Raw genomic sequence first — 21,516 nt, 5'->3', positions numbered from 1 at the left:
TTTAAATTAACATCGACGGTTTGTCGTTTGGTTAACCCCACCATTTTTAGACTATATGTGAGTCAGAACTCAGCTTTAAATTAAACAAAGAGTGAAATTGGGCCGTCTCTTGCCCGAAAACGAAGTTACAATAAAGCAGATTTCCTACATACCTGCAGCTTCAGAAACTCTGATAAAATATTCCTAAATAGCAAAAAAAGCGGAAAGTTACCTTAATCCGGTAAAGAATGGGACTCGTGAACTGCTGTAAAGTAATAAATACCTTTTGGAGCAAAAGGAGAAGGTATAAAAGAAAGAAATTTCCCATCATTATCGCAACAAAACCTTCTTCTGCTACATATAGTACCTGTAGTCCGTAATAATCATAATGCACTCTCTATGAAGTCGAGAATTTGTCTTTGAAAGATTCGATTAATTATGAATAGACTACGGTGCTTCTAGTTATGTGTCAAAAATCTGAATAGCAAAATTACTTTTAATCACTTTAAATTCAGTAGAGAATGATTTGTCAGACACACAAAAGAGTAGTAGTTACAGCTGATGTTATTAGGGATGCAAGAGCTCCGGCTTTCGTAAAAGTGATTCCACACGTTTAACACGTTCTGTTAGTTACGGTGGTTAGGTTATGTAGTTAATTAATACATAACCCATGATGACTATTACATTTGTAAATTAAGGAGTCGTAGATTAAAAGCAAAACTTGTCCATTTTATGAATGTAATTCGATAGTCGACGATGAAAATGTGAACATTTTTTTTCATTATACTGTACGCAAACATTAAGCCTTCTTTCCACTGTCTTGGCTTCTTCGTTTTATTAACCAAAAAATCTCAATCTATAATTAATAACTTGCCTTGCTTGAGGCCGCTTTCTCAACTTTAAAAAAGATCGTATCACGAAAACTAAGGTTTTATTTTATTATTGGCAGAGGTAGTCCTGCTCGTGAAATTTCTGATCTTTATTACGTATAGGTCTGAATTCTATTTATTCGTTTCCGTTGAGTTTAAACCCCTTTCGCCTCTTTACAAGTCTATCAGGTCAAATAACGACACTAAAACATTTAATTATTATTGGTAAAAGTTGAATAATCGTAGTACAGTCCAGTTACAGTCAAGAGTAAATTGAAGCTAGAAAGCCATCCATTATTTCTTTCTTTATATACCTCCAGGTTATTTATATGTTGTAACAGCAGTCACTGTGGTCGAGAGCATTCGATGTTTTCTGTGCTTGTATATTCGAGTTTATAACAAATACAGTTTTTAAATAATTATAGATAGGTCCTGACAGTTAACGAATTCCACGGAATCAGTCTTACATTCGTGATGCCTTCCCCTTATATTCGTTTCAATCCAGAGTTGAAAACTTTTTTCTATCTTGTTACTGAATTCATAACTTAACTCAGTCTCTGTTTATTTCCTATTTTTAACGTATCACTCCGCGAATTTCATTTTACTTATTTCTTTGTGACTGGGGAGCCCAGGTTTTATAAGCCTTCTGGTTTCTTCTGGACTCCCTTGCCAACTTGCAATTCCTGTAGGTATTCCTGAATTGTTAAATATTTTGGCTGAATAAAAATGAACTGAACTGCACTGCATGAAGTCTGCAGTGAACACGGGTTCTCAGGAGTGGTCACCCTTCGATTCAAGGCCATGTTGTATACAGCATTGAGATTATTAAAAAACGGTCGTCAACGCCATGAAATGGAGCATATTTTTGATAATTTCATGGAGAGTACCTCTACGATTTGTAAACCATATCAAAACTCCTCTGGGGAAAACAGTTACGTCTAGCTGATACCTTCAAACAACAAAGGATTTCATATAACCTCCAAAAAGTTTCCGTATTATCCACTGCTGCAAACCTGTTTCTTTCTCTCCAGGTTCAGTCCTCTTCGCAGGATAACTGCATGATCCAAATGAAATAAACCAGTAGGGCCCAGTTGTTCAAAAGCTGGATAGCACTCTCCACCGCGGATAAATTACTAACCAGTGGATGAGATGAGATGTAGGGAAACTAATCTATATGATATCCACCCCAGAGGGATTTATTCAGTTAATAGCGCTATCCACTTTTTAAAAAACTGGGGCCTGGTTAAGCCATATTTAATTGAGTAGATAAAAGAAGGCCTCTAAAGTTTCAAGTGTTGATTGCATTTTATTTCACTTCTTCAGACCCTTCAGTTTCGCGGTTTCAATCTGATTCCACTTATCATGTTAGGAAATATTACAAAATACAAAAATAAATACTTATTTTACTTGCTTTTATTTGGAAAATAAATAATAAAAATTGGGTTTGAAAGCTGTGGATCAGTGGAAAGGGTAAATTGGACCATTCATTCGATCAGACCTATCAAATAAGCTTTGGTCTAGCCATCTCATCATTCAATCTGTTTTTACTTAGACAGCGTTTTGATAATGAAAACAGAGTTTTGAAATTTCTTGAATTTAAAACCGTCAATGTTTCTTAGCAAGGCAGGGTCTCTAGACTTTTTATAATACGCCTTGAAAAACAGAGGAAAAACAAAATTTGTTAAAACATATTGAAACAAATATGTTAAAACAATTTAATTTCGGAGAAATAATAATAAAAATAATAAATATTATGAATCCATGTCTGCCATTTGTGGTAAAAATGTCCCATAAGATAAAATAAACAAAGAAGAAGCGTTACGGATATAAAAGGTTTTTTCGGACGAAGAGTCATTTTGTATAACAGGTGTACCGTGTTGAACTGTACAATTTAAGGAATAGAAAGAAATCGTGTGAACGTGCGGAATTGCTTGCAAGATTTGTTTACAGGAGACAAGGATATCAGCGAAAACAGGATGGAAAATTATCAGTCTTTTATCACTTCGAATAATAACCAACTAAACGTCTTAATTCCCCGCTACTTTGAAAAACGCCTGTGTATTAACTAAAGACGAAAAAAATAAACTTACAAAGTTTCTTCCAGTTTTTAAAAGTACAGATGTTGTTATATTCTTAAGATGGTTTCCTAAAGAGGCAATCATTGTTCTCCAAAGGGCTTTAAACGTAAATTGCTTGCTTAAGGCTATACTTAATGTGCCTGAAAACCTCTTAGCGCAGGTATAACATCAACTTAATTATTGTTTACCTGTTAAACTGTGAAAACATGAGAAAATGAAACTAACTAATATATAATTTATATAATTTGTTCCTGTGGAGACAAATCGTCAAATGGACCCAGAAAGAAAGGAGCTTTTAATAACAAAAAGACGATCGATTACTTGAAACAAAACCCCTTTTTAGAAATAGCTTCATTTCAGTGACTAATGCCTTTATAGTTGTCAGAAATCTTTTGTGTAACAAGCGGGTAATTACGTCAGCAATAAGGCAGATGCAGGTTTATATCTGTAAGACATCTGAAGTTGTGTTATAATTACAGACCTAAATTATCTGATCGCGTATCTAACAGAGTCATATTTTCGATTTTATAGCCCATGGTACTTCTGCCGACAGGTCATAACGATGCGTAATTGCTTTTTTATTTCCCCCATTAATGTGTAATTACGACATATTTATCGCGTCGATCTTTGATTTTTTAAATAAAATCCTAGTTGGTCTTAAGTTGGATTTAAGGACGGCAGCTAGTGAAGAAACTAAAGAAATGGACTTCAAAGAATCAGAGCGTTATTATCACGGCTATATTTTCCTCCCCTGCTGTACCAAAGAATGTTATCAAAATCAGCCACACAAACTTCAAGAATATAGAAGTTTGTATCCCTCTTTGATTCCAAAGAATGAAGCCTTTTTACCGGACAGAGCAAACTCAGTTGACCAAGTTCCTCATCCGCTAAGGTTCAGTGCTTACCGAGAAGGTGGTTACCGCTTCATCTTCCCCACCACGCAAAAAGGCCAAACGCAGTCATGTGAAATTTCCCACCAAAATGGCATTGACGTGGAAGGTCCGATGCGTACCTCATATAAGGCTGGTAAGTATATCAGTCAATCAAGGAAGAATCATACCGTCCCGCGCTGGGAAGCGCAGTTTGTGGTTAGTTGAGGAACTCTTTGAGCACTCATCTCTTCAGATGGTACAATTACATTTCTTAACTCACTTTGTTTGCAAGTGCCAAGGTCCCTTTCTCTCTTTTAAAGGCTTTAAACTGCATGTTTTACATTGCTAGTTCTTGATCTTTTCAGTAGACGATTTTTTCAAATGTTTTCTCAAACGTCGATCCCTTTTAACAGCGCGAGGATGATTTCCACTCAATATTCTGTTCAACCGTCATAACTCTTTTTCAGATTGTTTGTTCTAAAAGTTGCAAATAGCGGCTGACCCATCTTACATCACTACGTTAAACGTTGACCATGTTTTTTGACTTTTAGAAGACCAAGCGCAATATATATAATACGTTTAAATTTATCTTTCACTTCCCGCGTCAATGTTTTTAAGCTTTAATTAAGTCTTTAATTTTTACTCAACTGTGACTGGGAGACAGTGATAGAAAAATAGTAAAATAACGCATGCTGCATGACTACAAAGGTAGCAAGCTATTGAGTTCGTCTTTTTTTTTTTCAGAAAGCTGCTTGAGGGTACAGAGAGACTGGAAGATCGAAGCTGGCTGCAAACCGAAGCGCAACCGCACAATCTTCACAGCAGATCAGCTAGAGCGACTAGAAAAGGAGTTTGATCGGCAGCAATACATCGTGGGCACGCAAAGGTTCTATCTCGCCGCTGATCTAGGCCTCAATGAAACGCAGGTAAAAGTTTGGTTTCAGAACAGAAGAATCAAGTGGCGAAGACAGAATCTTGAATCTTTACGCAGCTCTGCAGAAAGAAACAGATATGAGGTCGATGGAGAAGAAAGAAGACTGTAGGGCCAGGTCGTCATCTTTTCGAAGATGAATGGGCAATTACAGTAGGACAAGAAAACAAACTAAATAAATACGTTCAGTAATCTTCATTAGTATTATGCAAAAATCAGTAATTTATAGTACTCAGCTAACTTAAAGCACGCTTTAGAAGTAGACACGAAATCCCTTCGAGTGATATCCTAACTGCATCAGTCAAGCAGTTTAACAACGCTTAATGTATGGTCAGATCATTTGAAAATAATTCACTGTCCAATGCTGCTTTTATTAATTTGCTTTGAAAACCGGTACAGAAATAATAAATGGATGAAGTCAGTACAAGCTGAAATGTCCTTTCGAGACTCCACACTGAAATATTTCAGCGACTTTTAAGAAAGGATGCCAAAAAGTTTACCACTTGATGTAAGAAGGGTGCTATACAATTGTTTTTCGGAGTTTTACCATTTCATGGCTTTTTACCTAGGGCTCATGGGTAAGGTGAAAAGAAAGCGAGAAAGCACAAATAAACGGGAGGGGGATAGTACCCTTATTATTAAAACCGATATGAACTACGTTTTTCCCTGGGGGGTGGTGGGTAGCGAGAAAGTACGAGTAAACGGGGTCGGGCCAAGCCCTTATTAAACTGATATGAATTACGTCTTTCCAGGGGGGTGGTTGCAAGCGAGAAAGCACGAGTAAACGAGGAGGGGGGGTGTACCCTTATTAAACTGATATGAATTACGTTCCAAAATATAACATTTATGAGATTAAGACTTTGTTCGCACCACAAAAAGCTGCCTGGTGTAGTAGGAACAGCAGCGGCCCGAGGCGGTACAACTCGTTCACACGCATCGAACATCGTGCCTGTGCCTTAATATCCCACGTTCGATATATTAAAATTCTAACATTGCTCCGATGCTGTAGGGACAAAATTGCAAATTTTTCAAGACCCCATTGTCTTGCAATTCCCGGAAGAGACTTGAGCACAAAGAAAACCAAATCAAATGTAGAAAAAATGACCAGAAAGCCTCGGAATCATGTTAGAATTTTAAGATATCGAACGTGGGCTATTCCATTATTCACCCTTGAATCAGTTACCTACGTCACAGTGGGTTCCAGTCCTCGCTACAACTTATTTACTTCCATGACGGGCAGAATAATTGTTCACACTGCAACAAAGTATGGCACAAAGCCTCTCCGATATGTGACTTTCTACTTTCGAGATCAGCGCGGCTTAGCTTCGCTCCGTCACAAAAATCACGCCGCCACAACCGTTCTTGTGTGTGATGAGAAGTCCTATCGGGTATGATTTTAGTGCCGGCGCAAACGTAATCTGGCTTAGTGAGAACATAGGTTTATTTTATGCATTACGAAAGTCGAAGAGAACTCGCGTAGTTGTAGTTAACAGCAACACAGACAAAGTAAAAAACTTTGACAACTTTTAATTCTTTATTGCTTTCACCCAAATTTAACTGAAGTACGTTTTTCTCCGTAAATTAACTCAACAAACGGTAAAAAAAATATGTGGTTTAAATTTATTTACATTTTTTCACTCTTTCCTCTTTCACGACTTTCAACTGTCCGTTAATCTCAAATGTGTTTTGAGAGTACATTCGTATGGTGTGCTCACTGAATCAAAACCTGCTGGAATTATTTTCTGATATTTATTCCTCTTCATCATAAGCATGGGCTCAGTTAGCTTGGAGCTTTTATTATCCTCTTTCTCCAACTCGCTAATTTCAAATCCATAACGTCATGGCTGCTAAAGTAACACCCACAAGAGCTTTGAAACCAAGGTGAAAATTCTTGCTACAAAGACCTCCTCCACGAGCAGAACCAGGAGAACTAGTGGGATTACCCTCCCTGACTGGAAGAACATTAGCCCTGAATGCCTTCTCGCCGACGAAGTTTCCAGGGGGGGAGTACCGGATAACTAATACAAAAGATCCATCTCTTCGTGTTGCTTGTGCCGCTCCTATCTGTTTTGTGTTTTTCCACACGATCTAAAATAGAATTATTAAGTAAAGAATTATGAATCGAGTAGTTTTTTTAATCAAAATAGGCCTTTTCCCATTGCGCGTGGCAACGTTTGAGCACTTTTTCGACTTTGGAGGATCATTTTGTATGCATTTCGAACACCCTTAGGCACCTTTTCGTATTTGAGGCAATATTTGAACGATTGTTATTTCCTATTTTGAGCAAAAATCGTTTTCTAAAACTTTTGCGTTGTTTACACAGTCGAGTGACGGAAAGACACGTGGGCTTGTCCTTCAGTAAAAGCGTTAGAACAGAAGCTTCCGATAAGTAAAGGCTGGTTAGCATTTCACAACTTACATTACTTTTTTCAGCAATTTTTGTGCACGTTTTTTTAGAATTCAGTTTTTGCTTGCCCTTTTAAGAAAGGTTAAGGCGCGCCATTTGCTATCCTTTTAATAAGCTAAGAGGTTGACTTCCAAACAGTTCAAAAATAATGGTCCAGAGTTGTTGTTTCAGACGATATCTAGGCATTGAAACTGTTTCCTGTCGTCTCTTACTACAGATGGCAAGGATGCACATGGATTGAAACTTAATTAACTTTAATTAATTTATATTAATTTAATTTATATTAATTTATTAACCATAATTATTATTGTTAATGCTCCTGGTAACTTTTGTTTGATATCTACTTCATAACTCTGCAGGAGCATTTTGTTTATGGGTATCATGGCACTAAGTAATGACCTAAAACAGTAATATCCTCGTAAAATAACCCCTTTAAAGTGGATTGTTTTGCCAAATCAGAAGTGACCTAGCCTGTGAACGGGCCTTTTCCCCAAAAAGAACCGAGAGCCTGTTCACAGGCTAGAACAGGCAAGTGATCGGAGCTTAAACTAAGCCGGAAATGTGGGCGAGCTTCCATGGGCTTGACTCCTCTTGAGAACTCAGACTTCATGACATCACGAATAGTACATCATTCTTTCCAGTCATGTGCATAATGATTTTTTATGATTTGATAGATCTCTCTGTCTCACTTAGCCTGCGAGCAAGCTCTCCGGGAGGCTCTGGCGGCGGGGCGGGAAAAATTGCTTGCAATTACGTCTCGTTAGCTCTGGAATTTGAACATCTGCATCGGGAAAGTCGATGCAAAATGCTGCTTGGCTGAGATGACACTAGTAATGACGTTATTACCCTTGGTACCTGTTTTTTATTGTTAGTCAAACGTAACGTTAACGTAACGTAAGTTACGTTCGCGCTCGTTTCCTCTTCGCCCTGATTTGGAGGAAATCAGACAGCTTAGTCGAGAAGAACACACAGGGGAACTGGAGGTGGAATTCAAGTTACAGAGACGTAGAACATTGCAAGCTAGCTCTCCTTCCTTTTCCCGCCCCACCGCCAGAGCGCTCCGGACAGCTTGCTTCACTTGTTATCGTTATAACAGAATGGCAAAAATAAACTGATAGAACTGTGAAAATTAAAAAAATCACCGGCACACGAAATAAACTAAGAACAATTTTATACGTATGTACAGAGCCAAAAGGTTAATCCCTCTGAACCCCGTTTGGTCAAAAATTGAAAGTCTATCATAATAGCCACGTGTATATTTTATGCACTGTGTTTTTGTAACCTCATTTTTCGATTTTGTCAAAAATAATATTGAAATCAAATTTTAATACCTTCTCCGTACACTTGGTTGAAGATCTTTATTGAGCCGTGACATTATAAGCCGGGTTTACAAGTCAGTGCCCGTAAGTCCCATATATCACATGAATACGTAAAACAAAAGGCGACACTGACCTATAATCGGGTCTCAAAAGCTTACCTGGGTAAAATGTCCCGTTTTGAGAGAAAATCCCGGCTTATCATAGTCATAATATTTAACTTCTCCGTAGAAAGCTTTCGTAGCCTTGGTGCAAGGCTCTTCTGGTTTGTGTGAAGACCATTAGAGATTTTCACCCACGTTAAGATTCGGTGCATGTTGAAACAAATTGTTAGCTGCTAAGTACTTGGCCCAGTCTTCCGCGCCTTTGGCAAGGTCATCATTCCACGTGACTTGACCAACCTAGAACAAAAGTTTGAGATTTGATCGTGATTGGCTAAGAATTTTCTCGACACTTCGACTGACAGCCTCAACTCCTCGAACAGGCTAGAAATTTAAAGTGAAATCGAGCAAGTTGCTCACTTAAAATGACATTATTTGGTTGACCATGATTCAAACTACACCTTCATTCAAAAACTTTTCAGCGAAAACAATGTTTTTTCTAAATATATTCTCTTGATTACCTGGTGTTTAGCGCGAAATTCGTTGTGCCACTTAACACACTGTTCTTTAAATGGAAGAGCGGCGTCCACTTAGAAATAAAAGAGCATTACACAATTAGACAAGCTTGTGAACAAATATAAAACAACAAAACCTTGGTTGTTTAGTTAATCTAACTGGCAAATGGTCGGTCAAATGGCAAAACGTTCAGCACACAATAAAACTATAGATGATTATTCAATTTATTTATTATTTGTCATTGTGATTTGCATGTTGGTACTTGTTCTCTTCTTCCCCTTTGTTGTCATCCCAGATATCTTTCCATGCGTGATATACATCTACCTTTCGGCTCATTATAAATTATTATTTTCAATATTTACCCGAATATCAAGAACCGAGAAAATCGAACATAAACTGTTATCAATTTTGCAATCTGCTTGCCTAGTTTTTAGGTGAATACATTACTTAATTATTTCAACTTACCCTTTGTAAATGTTAATACACTCAGCACGGATAAGAACAAAATTAAAAAGCTCTGCATCGTGTATCAACGAGTTTCTCCGAGAAATTAGCGTTTTCTGTGGCTTTTATCAAATATTTTTTAGTAGCCTAATATCGCTGATTCACAGTGTTTGCAGCAATCAACAATATTGGCACATATGTAGAGAAGGAAATTGAGGTAATCTTGTTGAGTGGTGCGAGTTAAGTGGTCATTCACCGGAAGTTTCGGGAGAAACCACAGTTGCAGACTACTGATTATAAATAGTCACGTGAAAGATATCGGAAAAGTGTCCCCCGACTATTTCCATATTAGGAAACAGTAACAAGGTTTAAACGATCGAAATCTTCGTCACTGCATCGTGGTTCACTATATGTGTGGGATAGCCGGGAAAGCCCTTTTTGCGTAGGAACAAAATCGGGTCATTCGATCGCAGTCATGTCGTCACTCAGGCGCGGATCCATACCGGTTTCCACCGTTTTACGGAAATCGGTCAGATTTTTCATTATAACTACATTTAAAGTAAAAAAACTTTAAACTTTCCAGGTTAAAATCTGGAAAATGGTTTGTATAGTCAGTAAATTTCCTGTCTGAATGACTCAGAAACCCAGAAAAGGGGACTTTGGGGAGTTAAAATCCAAAAAAAATTCCCGGGGGAGCATGCCCCAGACCTCTGTAGAAGTAGGAAATCGGTCAGTATTTATCCTAGATCCGCGCCTGTCACTTGTGGTCTGAATGACCGCAATCGAATTCCTTGGTAAAGTCCTTTCTTGTGTGGCTCAAACTCGGGTATTCCGTTTTAAGTATTTGTCAATTTTTCTTCGGGAACTTGAAAATTTGCCCACAGTCAATGGAGACTTTTAGCCGGCACAAAAGCCGGTATGCGCATGCCCATCGCCTGGTCCCCACATTTGCATACAGACCCCATACACTTTCCAATGAGACTGCAAGATCTTTGTTTGTCTTGCCCTAGCCTGCGTAGCTGGCAGACTTTTCGTCCTCTTGCAAGTGGCGTTTTAGCGACGAAGCCGCGAGAAGCGAGCGCCGTGACGATCCCGCCAGCTACGCAGGCAATCCTTGCCCTAGAATGTTTCTTGCGATTTGTACCACCTGACTTTCCAGCTGCAAAGGGCGTAATGACTTGAGGTCAATTGAAATTTAAAAAAGTGGGGTGAACTTCCAACGGAATATCCAAACCGGTAACACAGCGAGTAGCCGAAAAAACAGTACGTCAATTTTATGTCACAGGCCTCCTGAGAGCTCCTGGTGAGTAGATCCTGTTCCAGGTAATAAATGTTGCAACTTCGTCTCCAGGGCACTTTTCCCTGGTTTGGAGTTGGGGCGGGCCAGGCCAAGCAAAGCGACCCTCTTCATCACCACATTTTTCTGCCACGTTCTCTCTTACCACACTTCACACTACTTCAACAAGAGCGTTCGATCTTTTGACTCTTTGGGCAGGCGGTGACGATGGACCTTTGCGAGCGCGCACGTCCTCGAAATCTCTCCGTTCCGCCCCTGCGCCCCCCCCCCCCCCCCCCCCACCAAAAAAAAATACCCGCGCCTACGTTACTAACGCTAAGCTAGTGTATTGTGTGACTTCATTGTAACGCTACTATTAATGCTATTAAGTACACAAGTTTCCAGATTCACTCGGCAATAAGCAGCAGGCTTCAACCTTCAAGGAAAATGAAATCTACGAAGCTCAGACCGTCAAGTTGGTGTTCCTTCAGCTCATAAGCACATCCATATAACAGTGTCTGTGCATGCCTAGCGTAGTTCTTCTAGCCCTCAAATGCTGAAGTGTTGTAAAATACATTATTATTATTACTATTAAAATTATTATTATTGTTGTTATTATTGTTGTTGTTGTTGTTATTGTTATTGGGTTTATTAAAAGTTTGATACAGTTGACTCCCGATAACTCGAACCCTCGAAAACTCGAACTCCCGCTAACTCGAACTCCAATTTTCGTTTCCCCTCAGCTCATTTTCTATATAATTTTACCCTCGATAACTCGAACTATGTTTTGAGCCCTTAAAAAGTCGGGAAAAAAGCCGTCTACGGGTGTCCGAAACATTGAATTTTGGATTTCCTATTGACGTGTTGTAGGAGTATAGTTTACTAGTGGAGGCTGATGTTGATTGTCACAGGCCTAGGCTAACCAGTGAAGCAGCTTTTCTTCTCGAAACAGTAAAACGCATGCTCTATTTAGGCTATGTTTTGTTACGTAACGTTCTGATTTATAATCTAGAAGTATCTTTTAATTTTCACTTGACATCTCTGCGATTAAATGTGATCAAAATCTTCATTGTTCAGTAAAAAACTGTTTTTACGTTACTCTCGGTTATTTTCTTCGAACTCCTGATAACTCGAACCTTTTTCGATTTCCCTTGAAGGTTCTAGTTATCGGGAGTCGACTGTATTTAGGATTTTACCCCTGGTCATTCTGCTTGATATGAAAAGGCTGTTTGACGGTATTTCAATGAAGTTCCTGATAAAATTTGGGTCCACGTGACATAACTAAACTTTCATGACCCCCCCCCCCCCCCACCCCCATTAACTATTTTTAAACTGTAAAGACCCTCCCAAGGAGTCACCTCGAAAGGTTCTGCCCCTCCGCCCAAAGGATAAATCAAGATGAACACTCCCTAACTGGCAAGAATGAGTCGTAGACTAATTGGGCTTGTGACCAAGCGTTGTAGATGCTTTAAACTTACCTCTGAATAGCAAGAAAAATGTATCGAGTATTATTTTGTCGGTTCGTTCACTCAGACGACTTACGTAATCTACAACTGTCACAACTGCTGCGTATATAGTTTTAGCATGATCGAGTATACAATGTTTAGCACATTTTAATTTTAAGCAGCAGTGTGAAATTAAATATTTTAAATAAGAATATCACTTACCTTTGCCGTTTGAAATAAGGTTAACAGCCGCAATCAAGACGAACAACATAACCTCCATTTGCAAAAATCCAACAATACGAACATGAGACATTTCTGTCAACAAGTGGTACCCCTCCCCCACAAAATTGGGGGGGATGGGGTGATCGTGGTCAATAGAGGTCAATTAACTGTGTCTCACTAGGACAGGGTCAGATAACCATGACCAGGTATGACTGGTATAGTAATGGGCTTATGACATGGTATAGAATTTTATGCGAGCTTCTTCTAATACCAGCTTGTCCTAGCCATTGACTTAAATTTTTCAACAAGGAACGACTTGTACAGAGCGTATATTTTGGACATTTTGTCCTTTCTAATTGTGTCAAACATTTGTGCCAAAAAGGGCTCAATTCAAAACGGATGCTTTGTACTATAGTGTCCAGCCTGCGTTGCAGACGTTGGAAAGGGACAGGCAGGAATCCCCAAACGCCTGCAACGCATACCGCCTATAAAGGCCAAAAGTTAATTCACATTTTTTTTTTCGTGATATATTTGTTCAATGAGAGTGTATGAATAAGGAAAGCAAGGCCCGACCTAGCCTGTGTTCGTGCCCTCCATATATCTCTATGATATCTGTATATAATGTCTCCCCGCTCCCCCACCAAAAAAAAACTGAAGAGAAAAATTGTGGGAGCTGTCAGGAGCATGGGCTCCTGGAGCTGTGAAAAAAAATCCCGTAAGCTTCTAGCATTCACTATTTTCACCTAGACCATATTGTTCCTTGTTTATCCCCTCAAAACTTTGGTTAACCATTGTTTTGGATTTCATCTTGGGGCGACTGTGATACCCAGGAGAAATTGGAGACAATGTTATGCAAAATTCTGGGGGGTAAACAAGGTGCATTATGGTCTCTGTGTGTAGAGATGATTACCTGGACGAGAAGGACTAGGGCGAGTGTTGCACTATGCAAATGAGCGGAAAATTCGAAATTCGTTTTGTTCAAAGTTGATGTTCCCTTCGAAATGAAAAGCTTTTGTAGTTTTTAAAGACGAATATATCGCCCCAAATTTCAAATGTCAAAGAAGCCTGCTCTTATTAAGACGTATGGAAGACACAAATATCGAACTGTCAAGGCGCAAACCTGGCTGTCGCCCGAAGAAGCAGTTTATTCGCCATTTGAAAATCGAGAGCAACAAGCTTTCCCCTCCAAAATCGAATCTGCGTCTTCAAATTTTTCAAGGCCAAAGACAACTTTATGGTAAGATTATATCTTAAATATCTCGAAATCCTTTTTTATTCTATCTAGAACTAAGCTTATCATCGCAATAATAAGTTGTCCCCACTTTTTTGGCGCGAATCGTGGACTAGTCTGCCGAGTAATTTTTGACCAATTTATAGTTGTAGGTATGCATCGTCATATCATTTCTTGACATTTTTTGTTTTTATTCTTTAGGGGCAAAAGTGCAAAAAGGGCTACAATTTACCAACAAAAACCAAGGAATGCACAAAATGGCATATTCACTAGATCTTTAGCCCTGAATTCCAATGCTGATAATTCAGACAAAGAAAACAGTCCATCAAAACAGCTGGGTAAAGGTCTCAATGAACAAAGTTCCATTCTAGTTAATGATACTGTAAAAAGTGACATTCTTGCAAATGACACTTTCGAAAGCAACGAAGATAGCAGTTGTCAAATTTTAGGGGAAGTTATCTGTGTTCAAGACAGTAAAGAATGTAGCATATCACCTGACTGCAGATCACACCACAAAAATTATTTTACACATTTTAAATGCGACAGTTCAAGCAACAGTTTCCCTGGTAGCATCTTTGATGTTAGTAATGTGTTATATAATTCTAACACAAGTCCCATGGACATTGGTTCTAATGGTTTTGAAAATAGGGACGGTAGTAGCTCGAAAAGTAACACCTCAGGATTTGATAGACATCAACCTTATGTCACTTCAACACCTTTGTGTGAAAACAGTTCTCTTGAGGTAATTATTAGACGTCCAAGTAAGTCAAATAACAACAAGGTCAAGTTTTTGGATGGTAAAGTTGTGTTAAAGCCACTCAGAATAACTCCAATTCAGTGGAAAAAACGTTTGTCTGCAACATCCAATGATAAAGCAGAGATAAACAAGAACAGTGTTCATACACCATCGAACACAGATCAAAATACAGAGCATTTGCAATCTTCAGGGAGAAGTGCTAGTGGTAATTTCTCTTCAGAGTTGGTGGTTTCTCTCGAGAAACTGAGGATTACGCCTTTGAAAAAGAAAAGAAAAACAGAGAAGTGTCAACTTTCATTTGTGGTAAGCAGTTCAATTGAATAATAATATTAATTTTTATGGACAAAACACTTACTTACGTGATTAAATTTGGGATCATGCTGTGCAATAACATCCAATCTGCTGTCGGTTTCAGAAAGCTGTTTTGAAAATTATTGGACAACAGATTTGTAAATTAATTGCCCCTTAGATGAAAAGCTGACCGGCAATTTAAACCATGGGTTAACTTATTAAAGCTTTGGCCAGAGTTTGATGGTAATAAGAACAGGACTATAACAGCCTGCAATGTCATTTGGTATCTTTAAATCGTAAAGAAATGCCTTCTTGTAAATGAAGAGTATTAAAGTTGTCTTTTATCATTTGAGTGTTCCATATGGAGAGGCCAATTTTGTTGCATATGACTTGGCTAGTTTGATTGGTGTTTCTTGATGCAAAGGTTTTTTGGAGGTTACTGCATCAGCATTGTAGTATGGGCATTGTTGTCAATTTTTATAGGCCCATAATGCAAGGGGCTTTTATATTAAATTGTATGTAGATCACTGACTAAAATATGAGTATAATTATTACTCTAGCAGGAGTGAACTTTGAAAAATACAAAAATAGTGTAATGAAGGGTATATTTTTTTTGCATATTAATAAATATGGATGGTGATTGCACCATCAGCAACACTACAGGGATCAGCAAAACCTAGATCGGAGCTGACATGTATTGGGTCTAGAGTGGTTGACCCAAACTGATCTGATCCATGATGTTCGGCAGTTGGTTTAACACTCTTATTACTATATAAATTGAACCCAACAAACTGGCCTGCGCCCAATGTACGAGTCTTTATAGCTCAGTTGGTAGAGCGCTGTAGCACAAATGCAGAGGCCATGGGTTTAAATAATTATTCCATTAAAGCCCCGCCCTTCCCCTCCCCCTTTTTTTTGTTCAGGTAAATTTGTAATTGCTTTGTTGTTGTCTTCATTGAAATACTCTTATTACCTATAAACTTAAGGAAGCATTGACTCCTGCTAAGAAGAACCAAAGTGGCCATGGGACTGTCGATCAGTTGAGTGCTTTTGACAAAGTATTGGCTGAATGTGATCAAGAAGCACCAGTTAAATTTGCAGATTTTCTTGACTCCAGGTACAGTTGCATGTATTTATTAGAATTATTCATTCTGCAACTAGCATTGCATTGAATGAAATTTATCACTTATTTATCCCCAATTAACTTTTATCTGACTGAAAACCTAAATTTGTTAGTTTTCTTGAGGCATAATGTTTTTACAGTGGACACCAAATGAGTGGCTCCGCTTGTTACAACTAAAAACAATTATCTTGTACTTTTTGCATCTTTGATTAAATTGAGATACTGTTAGAATGGTTGGTACCATATTCTAGTCTAGTGTTGGTAAGCGTGATACCATGAGGCCCCAATATGATGAAATTCATTTGGGACAAAAAAATAAGAAGCCTTTTGTCAAGGCTTCATCCTTACCCCATCCATATTGCTGTTTTTGAGGTGAAGGATATTATTCACTATGACGAACGTCAACATTCTATTAACAATTTAGGATTCCACTGTAGATAACACAGCTTTTGGCTTATCTTGAGACGGCTGAAACTGGCTAATATTATTCTTTTCGCAGTTTGCTGGAGAGTTGTGTTAAGATTGGAGAGGGAGTTTATGGTGAAGTTTTCAAAGCACAGTATGAAAATGGGGAGTCTATTGCACTCAAGGTAGTAGCATTTGTAGCTTCCATAACAACAGACTTTATATTTTGTGTGCTTTATTATAGTCATTTTAAAAAGTAAATATAATCATTAGACAATGAATTTCAAGTGTAACTTTTCGAATCTTTACTCATGTAAAACCCATCTTTTTAAACTTGCTTTTGTCGCATTGTATGTAGTAATGTTTTTAACCATATTATGTAGTATCAAGTGTTTTATTTATATTTTTAGCTAAAATTACTATGTTCATTTAGCTTTTAGTTGCTTTTTAACATTTATAGACTGAATTGTCACATACTTTTGATCATATTCGCATAGAAAATTTGCATTTTTTTAGATAAATTTTTAATTAATTTATTATTAATGCCGTTAATTTTAAATATGTCAGTGTTGTAAGGTGCAATCTTGAGTCTATTAATTCACCAACCATTCAAAGCAACTAGCATCGTGGGGTGTCTCATAGCCATTTTCCCTCACTGCCTGAAGAAGGATATCAATAAGCAGTGCAAATGTTGCAATCTACATTGCAAGTGACTACTACCTACAGCTGTACTGCTGACATGAACTAAGGCTGAACTTGTCAAACTTTCCTATAAAAATATCTTGCTCCTTTGTTTATCAATCTTAGATCATTCCAGTGGAGGGAGATTTTCCAGTTAACGATGAACCCCAAAAGTCTTTTGAGGAAATCCTACCTGAAATTGTGATTTCCAAGTGAGTCCTTTCCATTTGATAATTCAAAATTATCATTATGTTTCCGCAACAGTGATACAAAATGCAACATTCTTTAATATTATGTTTAAATTTTGCTAGGGAGCTGAGCTTACTTGGAGATGCTAATGAACACGTACAGGTGAGTTTTTTCGGTGAAGGGGGTTTGGGGAAAGATAATTTTCCACCCCTACCCCGACAGTTCCTATCACTTTGTGCACTGCAATCCCCTCCATAGCCATTATTTACTATTTAACCTTTGTTTGTTTGCGTTTGAACAGGATCAATCAGTCGACAACATAACTGGAAGTTTCATAACAGTTCACAGGTTGGAGAAATTAAACATATTTCTGTTCGTAGGTGCAACTAACTAGAAATACTTGTCTCGCAAAATCTCGCGCTTCTCGAGGTGAATAGGGAGTTAACCCATTTGGAGGGACAACAACGGGTTGCCTTTGCCAGGAAGGCAATAAATGGGGTGAAAAGCGAAAACATGTTTCCTTAATTGCCCCTCAGGGCATTTTCCTTCATGTTTACTTGCTGAAAATGTCCTGCTAAAAGGCAGGAAATGGCATTTCCGCGACCCTAAATTGAAAAATTTTCTGGAGTATGCCCTCAGAACCCCCTCTCTAAGTTTTCTTCCCGTGCGTACACCCTCCAAATCTGGTTGGGTGACCAGCCGCAATCATCAAGCATATTTTATTATTTTCCACCTTCGATGAAGAATAAACGGCAAGTTCGGGCACAGACTCACCCATCAAAAAAAGGCCCAGGCACGAAACTGCAACCAGCCTTTTAATCTAATGGAGAGGAAAAGGGCCAACTTCAACGTGATTGCTAGTACAAAAAAAATTGATTCATGTGCTAGTACTTGAGCTTATGTTTTGTACGTCCAAGCCGTTGTCAAGGTGAAATAGGCTGTGGTTAATATGAAAGACTGCGCGCAGTCTCTTTTATTTGAGTCACAGTAGATCATTAAAGCACGCGAAAGGAACGAGGGCGGAAAGGGAAGCCCACCCAATCTGTCCTCCTTTTAACAGTTAAATTTACGTAATCTTACTTTTTCGCTCGTCGCACGTGGCTCTTAGGAAAGAAGTACGAACCATTTCACGGTCCTTGCTTTAGCTTTAATGAAGGGATAACTGAGATGATATAGCGGAAAAAGTTCATAGTTCGCGGCGTTTCTGTTGCTTTATCTCCAGCTGGGTGAGGTTTTCAAGTAAAGTTGTATGATCAGTTTCTTTCAAGCCTTCAAATTGAATTGTGCCAAAAACGGAAGTGAAACTCACTATTTTTCCTTTTTTCAGTGTCACTTGTTGCCGTGATAAATACCCGAAGCATCTTACTTCAGAATGGGACAAATGGAATGAAGAAAACAATTCAGAGAACGATAGACCAGGTTGATATTAAGCTATATCAATTAAGTTCCAAACTTGCCTTGAAACTGCAACGCAGTAAACCCTTTGTAACTTGTTATACAATAATAAGTGAATTTCGGGAAAAACGTTACACTTTTTGATACCGTGTTCGTTCGTTTGTTTGTTTCATGTTTCTTACTTTCTTGTATGTTGAGTACGTTTTCTGTTTTATCCGCGAAAAAGAACCTGCATTTTCCCAAGTTAGCCTGAACAGGTTCTTACAAACCAAACGAAACTAGCAAAAATTAACTGTAATCTGCCAAAGAAGGAAAATAAATAAATTAAAAAAACGCCTGATCTCAGGTTAGTAAAACCTGACGTGTGTACCATCACCATTGCAGTTGGAGTAATTAGGCACCAAAGAGGAAACCAAAGAGGAAACTGAATGTTGACTTATCTTATTTGCCCACGTGTACAGAATTTGTTATAGATTTTAGAAAGTAAGAACTGAACCTGTCTCAAATTCTAGGCTAAACAGGTTCTTGTATAGAGGGGGCCTAACTGGCAAATTTTAGCTTAGCAGGTTCTTAATAACCAGGGCCAAGTTGTTCGATGGCTGATTAGCGCTTAACCCGGGTTTCTTTTTCTTTTGTTCAAAAGCATTTTCTCAGATAATTTTCTCTGTTATTTTTAAAGCTTCCAATCATCAACTTGTAGACAAAAAGATTTAAAACTGAAATACTTTTTAAGCTTTCAAATCTGAATTCAAATCCTGCACTAACCCTGGGTTATCTTAACCCAGCTTTTAACAACTTAGCCCAGGTTCTTACTCGCGGGTTTTTACTGTATTTTACTACAGTTTTTTTCTTTTAACCGCTCAATTCACTTCCATTTTCTACCCAGATATCTTTCCAAAAGACCAATATTTCATCGTGTTTGAATTCTCCAATGGCGGAAGAGACCTGGAAGGCTTTGAGTTTGGCGCCATGGCAGAGGCTTGGAGTGTTCTACACCAAACCGCGCTCGGTCTAGCTGTGGCCGAGAACGCGCTTGAATTTGAACATCGTGATCTTCACTGGGGCAATGTGCTGATCAGTAGGACTGAGGACGAGTTTATCGAGAGCTGCTTGCTTGGGGAAAGAAAAACAGTTCCTTCACATGGCGTCCGTGTTAGCTTGATAGATTTCACTCTTTCAAGGCTTAAGAAGGGTAATAAAGCGTTACTCATGTTAAACCTAAAACTGAGGCTTTCGGACCATTAAATAGAGCGGTTTTCATTTGAGTGTCGAAAAGTAATTGGTTTTGCACTTTCTACACGATGCGATTGGCTTAAAAGATTCGCGCCACCTTTTCATCCAATCAGAAGTAAAACCAAAGCCAATTGTGACGCGCTCGCATGCATTTTCCCGCGCTTTGCGTCAGCCACATTTAATTACTTCGAGTTTTGATTGGTTCAATGTATTGTCTGTGTCCTATGTGATTGGCCAGAGTAATTACTTTGGTTTTGGTTTTACGACACTCAAACGAAAACCACTCTAAGTCGAGAAAACCTAATCTTCATTCAGACAAAACAAGCTAACGAATAGGAAAAAGTAGTTTATATATAATTTAATTGAGGTGGTGGTTACCTTAAACTGTTAGAATATAATAGAGACCAATCGAAACCTTAAGTTTGAGATTTGAAGACCAGTACGACTACGAGAACGATATTTTCGCTTATTTCCAAAAAAATAGACTCACCGAAAAGTCAACACGGTTATTTTTATTGAAAGAGTGTAGGCCCTCTCCCAATCACGAAATTATAAAACTTCTAATATTTTTTAGTAAAATCCAACTAGTGGTCTATTATCAATGCTACGTCCTGATTGGTTGAGCTACTACTAGGCTATATGTTATGGCCCACTAGTAGCGAAAAGTGCTGGCTTTGAAAACCAAAACAATGGCGGCTTAATCGCATTTTCTTAGCCAAAGTTGTTTTGTCTGTAGTTTTAACCAACTCTTTGGATTTTACGTAAACAATTATTCCCCTTTTGGTCTCGTGGTCGTCCAGGTCCTAGAATCTAAAGGTTTCTTATACAATAAAGACACCTACAGGACACTCCCTGGCTAGTATCCGCTCAAAACAAGTTCGTTTTACCGAAAATATGGAAACAAAAGTATGCAGGGATTTCAGGCTCGGGGTTGAGGGGATACCTTGCATTAAGGCACACCTATATCATCTTCACCGCAAGTGTATCTGCTAGAAAAGTTTATTTCTGAAAGTAGAAATTATCAGGTTCTACTTCAACTTGTTGTTATGTTTTCCTTGCACTAGATGGCGTAACTGTATTTTGCAACTTGGCTGAGGACAAATCACTCTTTACTGGCAAAGGAGATTACCAGTTCGACGTGTATAGATTGATGAAAAAGACAAACCAGTAAGGGTCATATCTTTGAAACTTAACCTAAGTAGAGTTAAACCATGAGCTCATGGTCAAACTTTTCCCGAATTGAAACGTTTTCAACATGACACTGATTTCTTGATCAACAGAAATGACTGGGAAACATTTGAACCACACTCCAATGTCCTCTGGCTTCACTATCTCGCCGACAAAATGTTAAAGAAGAAGAAATACGCCGCCAAAGACAAAGACACAGAGACGAAGCTTAGGAGATTCCTAAGACAAGCGCGGAAGTGTTCTTCAGCCACGGAGATTGTCGAAGACTTTTTTCATTGAGAATAAAGACCGCTCATTAGGAGTATGAGTGGGAGAAAATATCAGTGCAGGGACCCCCCCACCCCCCCCCCCCCCCCCCCCATCAGTTTAACTCGATGGAAAGGAAAAAAAGTTGTTTTGTTCGGTATCATTATATCGCTTTTCCTTTGGGCGTCAGATGGCGGAAGGTAGCTGAAGCTTTGTTGGAATACAGCATTGACAATGGCTGTTTTCTTTTTCGAATGTAATTTCGAATATTGTGTATCGTAATCTTTTGTACATACAGCTATTTCAGTTGAAGGTCGGATA

The 21,516-nt window shown here is 38.5% G+C and overlaps 2 protein-coding genes and 1 pseudogene across 2 annotated transcripts; 2 read left to right on the top strand and 1 right to left on the bottom strand.

Moving 5' to 3' along the window:
* Positions 1 to 3,602: 3,602 nt before the first annotated feature.
* Positions 3,603 to 5,040, top strand: LOC140935849 (ventral anterior homeobox 2-like). The gene is made up of 2 exons (XM_073385425.1): positions 3,603 to 3,952; positions 4,543 to 5,040. Exons 1-2 carry the CDS (start codon positions 3,628 to 3,630, stop codon positions 4,839 to 4,841), a joined length of 624 nt encoding a protein of 207 aa, XP_073241526.1. The 5' UTR covers positions 3,603 to 3,627; the 3' UTR covers positions 4,842 to 5,040.
* A 1,513-nt stretch (positions 5,041 to 6,553) lies between these two features.
* LOC140934748 (Golgi-associated plant pathogenesis-related protein 1-like) lies at positions 6,554 to 9,769 on the bottom strand (annotated as a pseudogene).
* Positions 9,770 to 13,419: 3,650 nt separating this feature from the next.
* Positions 13,420 to 21,283, top strand: LOC140935847 (uncharacterized). Its single transcript, XM_073385424.1, has 11 exons — positions 13,420 to 13,693; positions 13,889 to 14,747; positions 15,722 to 15,852; positions 16,358 to 16,448; positions 17,071 to 17,156; positions 17,256 to 17,299; positions 17,445 to 17,481; positions 18,461 to 18,552; positions 19,415 to 19,720; positions 20,826 to 20,928; positions 21,042 to 21,283. The coding sequence occupies exons 1-11, from the start codon at positions 13,509 to 13,511 to the stop codon at positions 21,226 to 21,228; spliced, it is 2,121 nt and encodes a 706-aa protein (XP_073241525.1). The 5' UTR covers positions 13,420 to 13,508; the 3' UTR covers positions 21,229 to 21,283.
* Positions 21,284 to 21,516: the final 233 nt, after the last annotated feature.

This window comes from Porites lutea, chromosome 4 (assembly GCF_958299795.1).
Source record: "Porites lutea chromosome 4, jaPorLute2.1, whole genome shotgun sequence".
NCBI lineage: Eukaryota > Metazoa > Cnidaria > Anthozoa > Scleractinia > Poritidae > Porites > Porites lutea.
This window is presented reverse-complemented; position numbering and strand designations above follow the sequence as displayed.

Bases quoted from the DNA above. Each gene is read 5' to 3' on its own strand.
- LOC140935849 (XM_073385425.1), top strand. From the start codon at position 3,628: ATGGACTTCAAAGAATCAGAGCGTTATTATCACGGCTATATTTTCCTC. The intron at 3,953-4,542 runs GTAAGTATATCA...TTTTTTTTTCAG, and splicing joins GCGTACCTCATATAAGGCTG to AAAGCTGCTTGAGGGTACAG.
- LOC140935847 (XM_073385424.1), top strand. From the start codon at position 13,509: ATGTCAAAGAAGCCTGCTCTTATTAAGACGTATGGAAGACACAAATAT. The intron at 17,482-18,460 runs GTTGGAGAAATT...TCCTTTTTTCAG, and splicing joins AGTTTCATAACAGTTCACAG to TGTCACTTGTTGCCGTGATA. The intron at 18,553-19,414 runs GTTGATATTAAG...TTTTCTACCCAG, and splicing joins TTCAGAGAACGATAGACCAG to ATATCTTTCCAAAAGACCAA.